The 12610-nt window shown below is 29.2% G+C and overlaps 3 protein-coding genes across 3 annotated transcripts; all 3 read right to left on the bottom strand.

The window, feature by feature from the left end:
• Positions 1-1217: 1217 nt before the first annotated feature.
• On the bottom strand, positions 1218-6545 carry LOC124492079 (uncharacterized). The gene is made up of 2 exons (XM_047054868.2): positions 6059-6545; positions 1218-3780 (listed from the first exon to the last, which is right to left on the bottom strand). The coding sequence occupies exon 2, from the start codon at positions 3557-3559 to the stop codon at positions 2105-2107; it is 1455 nt and encodes a 484-aa protein (XP_046910824.1). The 5' UTR covers positions 3560-3780; positions 6059-6545; the 3' UTR covers positions 1218-2104.
• LOC124492080 (uncharacterized) lies at positions 3897-4956 on the bottom strand. Its single transcript, XM_075735331.1, has 2 exons — positions 4583-4956; positions 3897-4402 (listed from the first exon to the last, which is right to left on the bottom strand). The coding sequence occupies exons 1-2, from the start codon at positions 4930-4932 to the stop codon at positions 3913-3915; spliced, it is 840 nt and encodes a 279-aa protein (XP_075591446.1). The 5' UTR covers positions 4933-4956; the 3' UTR covers positions 3897-3912.
• Positions 6546-11692: 5147 nt separating the features above from the next.
• Positions 11693-12488, bottom strand: LOC124492081 (tRNA wybutosine-synthesizing protein 3 homolog). Its single transcript, XM_047054870.2, has one exon. The coding sequence runs from the start codon at positions 12422-12424 to the stop codon at positions 11708-11710; it is 717 nt and encodes a 238-aa protein (XP_046910826.1). The 5' UTR covers positions 12425-12488; the 3' UTR covers positions 11693-11707.
• Between the last annotated feature and the right edge of the window lie 122 nt (positions 12489-12610).

Raw genomic sequence — 12610 nt, 5'->3', positions numbered from 1 at the left:
GCGTCAATGAAGAAATTATAATCATTTGCAATGAAATCTAATCAAAACGATTATCAATCTATAACTATCAAAAGTCTGTGAATAATAAAATTGTTTGAATTGTTATTGTCAATATATCAAAAAATTATTAGATTTCTGTACCTTTATGAGTTGGTTTGATGGTTTTGCACTCATTCTGACATGTTTTGTGTATTTATGTTTATGTTAACTTGCAATAAAATTAATACCCGGCATCGGCCCTATAACTTTAATAATTGAGTTTTTGTTTGTAAAATCGCAGATAACCTGCAGGTATTAATGAAAAAAATGAGGCACTTGAAAAACTTTTTAATTGTTACCAAAAAAAAATTGATTTGACGAAATTGAAAAACTTCTATTTATTTTATCCATAATAACGATGATGATTGACAATAAAGATTGTATTTTCATTTCCTTTTATTGTTAGTTTTATTTTTATTTACATTCTGGTCATTTTCGGAAAGGAAAGAATATGGCAAAAAAAGAATAAAGTTTGGCTTGAACATATTATATATGAAAAGAGGTGTGTGTTTTCTAAATTGTTTAAACCTCGGAAAACCGTTGGTTTTCCGTTTCTGGTTGTCCATAGGAAATGTTGACTCAGCACACGGTTGCCATTCTGACTTTTAGCCTCTGGTCCAGTAACAAGTTGAGCAAACCAGGCCAGTCATCGCATCGGCCCTCGAGAAAGACAAGATCGAAGCTCATCACGCGAACCAAAAAGTGGTATACAAAGGATCGGCCAATCACAAGCGCGGAATCTTATGACCACAACAATCGACTGGGACTACAAAAGACCAAAGTAGTGAGCGGATGATCAACCAACCACCGGTAACAATTTTGGCGGTAAAAGCTTAGATCCTTGGCCATCAACAAGTATAAATGATGGACCTCATTCAACTGCCAACACAGATCACGGTCTCTAAAAGTTTTTTTATACGACTGTTTTTCCATCAATCAAAACCAATCAAGTCTTGGTATTGAACGTATTGAAGTTGTTAGGCCAATCAATGTCCATTTCCCTCTATCATCATCATTTCCGTTTACCTATATCCTTGTATTAGTTATGATTTAGTTTGTATTCTGCTTTATTATCGTTTTTATTCATCAAATAAAATCTCCTCATTTTAATAACGTGAAAACGAAAAGCTTTTGTGTTTCTGTAGTATGCATGAAACATTCGATCGGAAACGTGGTTAACATCCACAATTATCACAACCGCCTAACAATCTTCATCAAAGTGCTGTTCGGTGCTATACATAACACATATATCAAACAATAAAGAGAAAAAGAATGATTTTACATCGAAAACAATGCCGGTTCTGGTATTGTAAGTGTGTGTGTGTGTGTGTGTGAGTACAGCCAAGAAAGCTGAATTTCGTAACTGCAATCTCAATCGATTCATTTGTGTTCCATCATAGGTAGGAGTGATATGTAGATAGGTGTGTGAGTTTTAAATGGATGAATTGATGAGTAATAAGATGCATGATCAAAACGTAACACCATTAGCTATTTATATATGAAATATGAAATTATAATGATGATGATGGTGATAAAAGAACATCTTTATGATTATGAATTGTCATTATTAATAATGATGATATTTTTCAACTGGGATTTTTTCTGATATTCAGTTGGTTGAACTTTTTCTCATTGAATTGGATAAATATTTGATGTAATGAATGTATGAATTGAATGAATGAGGAACTTTTCTTTAATTATATGATTAAGTATATATGTGTTTGTATGAAATTGTGTGTGTGTGTGTGCATTGGTAAATAAAATTATCATTATCAGATTAGTTTTGTTTTCATTTATTTATCAATGTCTCGAAGCAAAATGGCAAAAAAGTATGTTTGATTTATAACTAAGTTGTCAATTAAAAATGAGTAGGTGTGTCAATAGGTTGATTTGATGAAATCAAGTTCATCGGTGTATGATTGTTTTCGAATTGAAATTGTGGTTGAAAACTAGATACAAATGAGGAAACCGAAAAATCAGACTTTTTTATGAACCAGTTGTCACATTTAAATGTAGAATAAATACGATGATAATCGTACTACAGCAATCATTATTCAGAATGACGTCAATTAATTAGATTTACCGATGGTTTTACAGGCTTTTCATGCCAAAATCCGGGTAACAACATTCTTGACGATGATGGCAATGATGATGATGATGATGATGATAATGATGAAGAGATAGAGGATGAAGGCAATGACAATAACATTGATTCAGCATTCTGTTTTAATCGATTTTGATTTTTTGATCGTTGTTGCCCGATGCCGCCATTATATGATTCCTCATTACCATATCTTGATGGTGATGAAATTTTCAGTCCTTGTTTTCCATTACGAAGATTATAGCCATTTAGATAACGATCGCGTAACTGTTGTCGATTTAAGCGTTGACTTTTTACAAGATTTGTACGATTTGGTAGAGGAAAAAAATCTTCGAAAAATTCACCAAAAAATCCAACCGTTTCAGCTGCTGGCTGTAATTGTGATTGTGAACCACGACGTGCCGAACTAGGACTATTATGTACGATACCAAATGGTGAAACGGTTTCCGCTTCTGTTGTTTCCAGCGGTTTATTTTGATTGACAACATTGGAATTTTTATCATCGATAATTTCCGATGTCATTGTCGTCGTCTCTGTCAATGATTTTATTTGTCCAACTCCACTATCATCATGTTCCTTACTATTTGATGGTTCAATTTTGGTAATATAAACTTGTTTCTCTTTTGGTATGTCAACCAACATTTTACGTAATATTTCTTGATCATTATCATCTTCATTATCGATGATACCAACATTAGTATCATCCTCAATTTCTCTTTCAGTTGAAATATCATTATTATTATTCACATTTATTGTAGATGTAACTTTGTTTTTGTCACGAAAATAATTGTTGTTGGATAATTCATCGAGTAATACCAATTGTTTAATGGACCATAAGAAACGCAGTTCTTCACATGTTGGTTCTTTTGAGCCCTTATTCTGTTGTTGTTGATGTTGATAAAAATATCTCAATGGATTGATACTCATACTATGTGACGGAGAATACAATGACAATGACGCTTCTGCTTTTGCTTTGGCTAACAAATGACGAAGTTTATCCAGACGATTATTCTTGATTCCAAGATTATTTTTGTTTCGTTGCAATGATGAATGATAATAATTGAAATCATTATTGCTGAATGGATCGGATTGTTGTTTGTTTGACGATCCAAATAATAGCCGTTGTCTGAGAGCAGCATTAGAGAATGTCATTGGTAATGATGATGTATGAGATGATGGTATTGGTGGTGAATGTGCCAATGATGAAAGTGGCCATGTCATTGCCATGAAGACCATCAATAAAATCCAAGTCATTCTTATAATTATTGATACGGTTATTATCGACTTTGGCGACAATGTTATCCGATGATGATGATTCGAACGATAATAATCTTGTTGTAATGACTTTAAATCATTTGTTTTGGACATTGACAATTTCAAACAATTCAAAGGATTTTCTTCTATTGTTGTCATCACCATTATTATCTGATAAAAAGATTATTTGATTATTGAGAAAAAAATTCCATCACTATTGATATGTAAAACATGACTGATGATGACAATGAGCGATGTAATTTCAAATGAGTATTATTATTTTAATCCAACAAATTTGTTTTGTCCACTCACAGAATTGATATGTAAATTTTTCTACTTATAGAATTGGATGATTACTTATGTATGTTTGTGAATGGCAGATGAACCTGTGATGTAAAAAAAATGAAAAAAAATTGATTCAAGAAAAAAATGAGAATTCATTCAATAGAAAATATAAAATTAATTTTTTTAATTTTATGATTATTTGGTTGGTTTATGTCATTCAAATGGGGTGTTTGTTATTCAATATTGCTGTCATTGTTGTTGCTAGTGTTAGATAAAAGTTGAAACGGCTTATATGCTATGCCGGATGTTGGTGCCCGAGAATGATGTCGGCTATTATTATTAATAAATGATGCAATTTTAGATTTAAATCCATCGTCAGCACCACTCATTTCTTGTTGATAATAATCGGGAGGATCTTGAATTTTCCTCGGAATACCAATTGATCTGCTATTGTCATCATCACAATCGTCATTTTGATCTGTTTGTTGGCTAGAATAATTTTGAATTTTTGATCGTTCTTTTGCCTTTCTTGTGGCCATAAGTGTACGACTTTTTGTTGATAGTGATGATTGTACCAATGAATCATCACTATTTTTTGTACGTTTCATTTTCTTTGTTTGCACTGTTTCCATTGATGGACGTTTATTCATACTAATATTGTATGATGGACCCATATTCGAACATGCAGACATTAAATGAGAAAATTTTGGCTCAAATGAAGCTGTGGACATTGATTGGAATGGATTTGATTGTTGCTGTTGTTCCAATGTGGATAGTAAATTTATTTTGTTATTATTGCAACGATTTGTCCATTTTGTCATCGATGCTGATGATAATGATGTGTTGGAAAACATTCCCTGTTTTGAAAATAATCGTTTCGGTTGTTTCCGTTGAAATACATGCTGATCCATCAATTGTACTTCATTAGGCGCTGCTAATATAGCCATAGATGCTAATTCTATTTTTTCCGCTTCTTGTAAATTGGCTAATATTGATTTCGGTATGTAATGTTCGTACACAATATTGGTTGTCTTGGCTTTTTTCTGCAAGTTGCCAGTTAATTTCGATTGGTTTCTGTTTGAATTGAGATTTATAATCACTGCCTTACTATGTTCTTCATTATTCAATTGAATAGGTGATTTAAGTATCATATCTTCTCCCACATTTGAATTCGAGCGGAATGAACATTGTATGATCCCTAAAAATACGATGATCATCATAAAGCCAACCAGAACGATAAAAATTGGAATCATTTAGAGCTATAGAACAAGTTTCAATAACCGCTAAAAAAAATGTTAACATTCAACAGTATTTTCGATAGGCCGGCTTTTTATATTCTGAATTTGTGTCTTTTATGTTTTCATATTTTGCATAAAAAAATTAGAATTCAAGCAAATTGTTATTTGTGTGTCACACAGTTTGTTTTATTCAATTTTCATTGTCACGCAAATTGAATCGAATTTTTTATTTTAGCAACAATCAACATAAAGAAAAATTCCTTTCATGTGGACTTTGTTTTCAGCCCAACAATGACGTCCATGAATTTGTGACTTGTTGTATCTGTTTAATTCAAGTATAAATCAATAATATATAATTTAATAGATAATTTGATATTCTATGTCACTATTGATTTAACTATCTAACGTTTACATGTGTAGGAAAGTGTTTAAATATTTGAAAAGATATTTTGAACAAAAGACAGAAAACAAATAGCAAAACAAAATAATGAATTTTAATTTTAATGTACATATTTGCCCTGTTCGAAGGTGTTGAACAATCAATAATTTTTCTATTATGTGCATTTCAATCCAAGCAGAAACATAACGGTGAAATTTTTTATCTTACTTTTTTTGATGAATGATTAATTTTGACAATTTACTGTTCTGATGAAATGTTTGTTTTATGGAGGGATGATTGTTGGGCAACGCCAATGACCGAAAATCAAAAATAGATTACAATTTTCATCAGAATTATCTTGATATGATTTGAGATTTCATTTCTTGTTAATAACCAATTTTCATCGTTATTCTCAGAATGATCAATATTCTAAAGCCAGAAAAAATTGTACCAACGACGATATAATTTGTAATATCTGGATTGTTCTTGATTTTTTTCAAAGAAAAATTTTTGTTGCAACCAAAGAACAAATTTTTGGCGCAATTAGCTGGGTCCTTATAAGTCAAAAACCGATTCTCATTAAATATTAAGAATAGGATGATCAATAACAGATCGAGTTAATTACAGAATTTTAATGTAGGTGGTTTTTTTTATACTCATCACAACTCTTTCTAACTTACTCTTTTTTACTTTATTATTTGATTTAGTTTTTATTTAAAAATTTTGAAAATATTCTTCTTCGAAACACAAAAAAAAACTTACTTCAAAATTTTTCTCTCTTGTTTTTTTTCAGATTTGAATCCAAAATAAAAGATGTTCGACAATGAAAAGAATAAGAAAATTTCACAAGAATTTTTAATTCAAAACACACTTTCAAATTCTCACAATATGAATCCTTCAAGTCCTCGTATTTATTATAGAATATATTGTACCGGAACTAAATCAAAAATGAAACTGAAGTTTTTTTTAGTTCAAATAATCTACAGATGGTTGATTTAAATAAAGCAAGTTTAGTCGTACAAAATAATGTTTATGTACAAAACTCAACAGCTGGATTTGAAAAAATTTATCAAAATTTTATAACAAAGAGATAAAAATTTTCCGCTTAAAGATTCAAATTCTTGATGACAAAAAACAGAGAGAAAAAACGATGATGATCCTTGTTGATCGTCAAGCAAACACTTACTAACTGAAAGTTTTTTTATTTTCACCAGAATTTGGTCACCGTTTTTTTTATAACCATGCTGACACGCGCCTGTCTGTACACTGCAATGAAGCCTTTTTACGCTCTCATTCTCATTTTTATTGTATTGGTTTTGTTTTAGGGCGTCGTACATCCCAGTAGTCTAGTATATCTCGTATATAACTTATTAGTTAGACTTGCGTAAGAGATTTATCAACAGAAAAAAATTGTTCAGACTGGATAATGCCGATAAGAAAAAAAAATCGAAGAAAAAAAATGAATGAATCTGAATACTATTTAATACGATTTATTTGTGATGTACTTTCATAATGGATTATTTTTCTGTTTTTTTTAATTTTGATTCTTCATTGATGATACATACAATTATATCATTTTTGTCATCATCATCATCATCATCATTGTTGTTGTTGTTTGCATCGAAATCCGAATGTAACAAAAATGAACCATCCTTTATTCGAGCTCCACCTCTTTTTATCCCGAAAAAAGATCTTGGCCTAAAAAAAAGATGTTACCCATATATAATAACAATATTTCATAAAATTCTAAGATTTCACCATAATATGGTACAATATATATCAATTTTTATCGCTTCAGGCCGTCAATTGTTAACATAAATCCAAATAATGACACATAATATCATAATGGGCCAAATGGAAAAATGATTTATATGTATATCAGTGTAGATAAAATGGCATAGAAACAAATAAAAAAAAATTCAAGCCAGTTTGTCAAAAAAAAAATCTGTCTGCTTCACATATAAAGAATATGTAGTTTTTTTGTTGGAACTTTTTCTAATTTTTTTTCTGGTCTTGATATTTATTATAATAAAAAAAGAAGCGAATATATCAAATAGCATGAAAACAGTATAAAACAACAATGAGAACTTTATGACAATTTGATTATTGGCCATGATACATGACGTTTGATTTGAAAATTACTTTGGCTTAGCCTTAAATTAATGCCATCATCTTCAGAATATTTTTTTCCATTCTTAAATATATCTGATTTTGTTCAAATTTTGATTGTCTTCATATTCATTTAGTCATTATTCCAACATTGATTCATACTGATTTATCCGATTTACATGAATATTGTTCAGTACATTTATGAGAAAAAAAATCGAATCTATTTATAACCATCAATAAATCGACCCGCCAATATAATGTAAATGAGATTCATGTTTTTATCGTTAAAAAAAACCTTATTATCATCATTATTTATGGACTAACATCATCAACATTTATCATTGAGATAATCGAAAGACAACGACCCCCAAAAATAGGAAACAAAAATTCATGCACCTCATTCATTAATTAATGTTCATGTTACACCTTTGCTTTGTTTTCTTTCAATATTTTTCTTTATTTTTTTTATTTTTTTTTTGGTACTAAATATTACCGGAAATGTTTTTTTTATGATTGATTGAGGTTATTTTCATCGATAACAGGAGAAAAAATGAATTCCAAGATGAGTTATACGTATTTATTATGGCCCGTTTTTGCATGAAAAATGCAAAAAAAAAATAAAATAAGCAAAATTCGAAAATTAGTTCGAAGAATCATAGAATTAAAATTTTTTTTTGGTAAAATGGAATCTAAAAGTCCAAGAAGATCGAAAAGATGGCTTCGCCTCAATACATTTTTTTCGTTTCTCTTTCACAATCTTTTCAAATTCTTACTTGTTCTTGAGAATGGTCGAAAAATGAGATAGAAAAAAATGCACATCTTTTTCGTACGTAATTGTTATTTTTGTTATTTTGAACAAAAAAAAATATGAATGAATTTGACAACCAGTTTAGAATTCAAAAAAAAAAACAATTCAATATTAGTACACACCGTCTTGGAGAAAATAAAAAAGGCGTTTTTTCTTGGCTTGAATATTTGATAACTATAAAATGTGACAAAAATTTTCTTTTTTTTTATTTGTATCAGTGTTGAAATACAAAAATACAAAAATTTTTATTCGTTGTTTGTGTTGTATATTTATTTTCTTTCAAGTTTTCCATTTGTTTGTTGTTTCTGTGTAAGTGAAATGTTGCAGCTGTTGGTTACAAGCAACTGAGTAATGATCATGATGATGATCACTATCATAATCAGATCAATGACTAAAAATAGAAATGGCGATAAAATCACAACAAATACATTGTTGTTCAGATATATTTCACGAAATGACAACAAAATAACAACAACGGTGACACAACTGGAAATAGAAACATTTTTTTAGTCTTGTTTATTTGAACCATAAATTTGATGATGATGAAAATGATATTTGTTTTCAATCGTTTTCAAAATGGCCTATACGTTGCCATAAACATAGATAGAATGGTATTAATGAATGTAGATAGATATGTCTATTCACAAATGGCTGATATTTGGCAATACTAATAGTGATGATTATTATTCAACGTTCACGTATATTACGTATAGTATCGATATTTGTACTCATCAATGAAGTTATTAATAAAAATGTTGAAAATATAATGATGTTGACGAGACCAATTCCGGTCGTCCTTATCATCGATATTGGTAATGATTTTTTTTTTTTGGAATGATGATGATCTTGACTCATTATCCATGTTAGGACAGGAAAGAAATCAACATAGGGACTATATATAAATACAAAAACACAAAATGTCAGTTACTCATTGACAGAAAAAATTTAAAATTTTATGTCTCTTTTTTCTCAATTTCGTAATCGGAATTTTTTTTTTTGACTAGTTTTCCGATTGTTTAATACAATTTTAGCAGAAAAATTCCAAATTATTGTTTGATTGCCCTAAAGGCTTAGACAACAATAACGATGATGACGTTGATTCTTGTATTATTTTCAAGTGGAATACAAATTTTTAGGTAATTAAATCTCAGTACCTATTCTGTTGGATTCTTAACAAGATCCACTTGAACATTTAATTTTTTCGTTTCAATATTTTCTCCATTTTTTTTATTCGACCATTTTCTCTCTGCATATATGATGGCCATCGCAGCCATTACTTATGTGAATTTTTTTTTCTTTCAATGCAATAAAAATAAATTGAACATGAATGATGTATTGATCAATTTTTCAACTCGTAAACATTGGTTTTATCATGAACATGAAATAAAATGAATGACAAACACGATTTTTTTTCACACATTCTTTCCGGTTGATATACATGTTTTGACAAGTTTATGGTGTATTGAAAAGAAAAACTTTTACATCCTCTGTAGATATATTGGATATAATACATTTTTTATATTTCAAAAAACATTTTCATTATAAATTCGACATCTTATAGCCAATATGTTATTTGTCATTTTTTTCCAAGTACATTTTGATTATTGATTCGGGTTGTTTACCCAGGTTTTTGATAAATGATTCTAATCACTTATAAATTCTATTATCATTAAAGATTCCTGTATGTGAATGTTTTCAAACATAATCAAACCTTTGATATTTGTTTTGCGATCATATGATCGATGTTTTAATAAAGATGGATAGAGAATTATGATGGATAAATGATAATATGATACATTCACGAATTGATTTTTCGTAGATTTCTTCCATTTTTTTTATGTTAAATTTGATTTTTAGTGATGATAAGTTGTGACACACACATACACACCAAACACCAAATCGAAAACAATGTAGTTATGTACAAGAGATGTAATCAGAATAATTTAGCCATCTAATAACAACACGAAAATGATAGGAAAAAAACGATGTTGACGTTGAAGAGCGAACAAAACAGAAAAAAAATCTGTCATTTGATAGCGGTCGATTTTCTTTGTTTTTGATGAATATTTAATTGCATTCGCATGCAATATCGTATAGGTTTCAGATGCTTTTTTTCTGTGTGAATACTCGAATATTTGATTAGATTTTTTTTTTTTTTTTTTTTTGGTTCTGATTCGAGTAGTATTTATGTTTTTTAATGATTATGATTTCCGATTGTATTTTATTGTTGATATGATTTGTGAAAAAAAAGGAATTTTTGCAAAGAATTTCGATATTTAAGTATATATTTTTTTTGTGATCACCATTGATTTCCTTTGTGAAATGGAAATTTATTCAAACATCTTGCAAAATATTTGAAATTCTAAACCAATTATACATTTGGAACATTCATTTTCACCATCATTATGACCTAATATCTATTTTGGTTTGATGCAGATGATGGAATTTTTTTTCACTTTTTCTCTATTTATTTTTCCTTTTTTTAAAAAATCAATTTAGAAATTGGAAGTTTAAAAATGAATTTTTTCCTTTCAATAGAGAATATCAAATAACTTTGCTTTTTATTAATCGAAGATACGGATCATTGCCTCTAAATATTCAATGCAGATTGACAGGGGGAGGGAAAAACGATGTATTTCTGGGACAGATTTTTTTTCCTCAAATATATGTCAGACTAATATCGAAAAATATTTTATTTTATTATGTTATATTGAAAATAAATATTTCGAATATCAACAAAATTGGTCTATCCGAAGTAGAAAAAAAATGTTAAATATTCTTCATATACAAATTAGTATATTCACTTAAGTAAGTAGAAATCAATTTCATAAGAATTTAAAATTCTTTGAAAAAATTCTCGGAAAAAAACCTTCTTTCTCGAAGATTTCTTCTTTGGCCACTTCATTAACATTTTGTCTTTATTGCCAAATCCGATCCAGAATAAACAAACGAACAAAAAAAAAATAATAATGATCGTACGAAGACATAAGTCAAAAATAACATTCAGATAATCTAAAAAATTTTTATGAATGCTGTAAACACAAAAAAAACTGAATCGAAAAAAATATATATAAAATAATAAGGCGATTTGATTAATTTGAATCGGAAATTGTGTTTTTTTTTCTCCATTGTTTATAGGTCGTCTCTAAGTTAAACTCTATTCTGTAGAAGTGGTTGGATTGAAAGCTGAAATGATGTAGTAAATAAGAAGATTTACTATAGTTGCTTGCTATAGTTTTTTCTTGTTCGAAATGTTATCAACAATGGTTCCATGAATAGAACACATTTTCCTCTCCGTTCATCAATCTATTTTTCCATGTAAGATCTTTAACAATATATATTATGATGATGGTGATGATGATGGAAATAATTATGATTCTCCAAGTGATCTAATCCGATCCAAATCGGTTTTGAATCATTGTTATAATTCAATTTCATTCCTATTGCGCCATCTATGAATCAGGAATCAAAATCAAATCGGAAAGAATATTCTTTTAATAAAAAATTGATTTTAATTCACAATTTCGTTCAAATCTTTGAATCATTTCAAAATTCAAGACCATTTTGGCATTGACTATGTCAACTAATTTCCGAAGATAGTTCAATGTGACCATTAATTTACCATCAATTATAATTGGAACTTCAAGGTTCAGAGTATTACGCACAGCTACGGTTAGATGGCCACTATTGGCGATCATTAATCCTGAATTACGTTGACCAGAATCAATACTACAATGTAATAATTGTCGTGCTGCATCCAATGTTCGACAACGTAGATGAAGAATGAATGATTCAAATTTCAAAGTTGAAGTTTCATTACAACTCATATTTTGGGAATGATCGACAATTTTCTGAACGAATTCTTCAACATCATTTATTAATGAATGTGTTACAAATTGCCATTGAAGACCTTTCTTCTTTTTCTCATTTATAGATTCAATATTATCGCTAGGCTTCGTTACTACAATAATTCGACCTGAACATGAACTAGTTGTATAAAAATTTGAGGATTTATTCAAATTTATTACCAGCGATTCAATTGACTCATCGATGGAACCTTTTTTCGATAGATCCAAACGCGATAATGCTTGTCGTCGTTCTGTATCAAATTGTTTTGGTGTTCGCGAATATTTCTGTTGATAATTGAGTTCTTCATTATCAGTATAATCATCATTCGCAGATGATTTTATAGGAATCAGATTACATGCCATGTGATTCAGTGAATTATGATTGAATAAACAATTCCGTTACGTCATTTATGAGCTGAATGCAAGAATATATTATTTTCGATGCATGCGCTTTTGTATGAATGTAATTAACTTTGAGTTTTTTTAGCCATACCACCTAAAAGAGTAGTGGTTTAGTTCTTTTCGATTTTTTCTTCCATTTCATTTCAT

The sequence above is a fragment of the Dermatophagoides farinae genome, chromosome 1 (assembly GCF_024713945.1).
Source record: "Dermatophagoides farinae isolate YC_2012a chromosome 1, ASM2471394v1, whole genome shotgun sequence".
Lineage (NCBI taxonomy): Eukaryota > Metazoa > Arthropoda > Arachnida > Sarcoptiformes > Pyroglyphidae > Dermatophagoides > Dermatophagoides farinae.
This window is presented reverse-complemented; position numbering and strand designations above follow the sequence as displayed.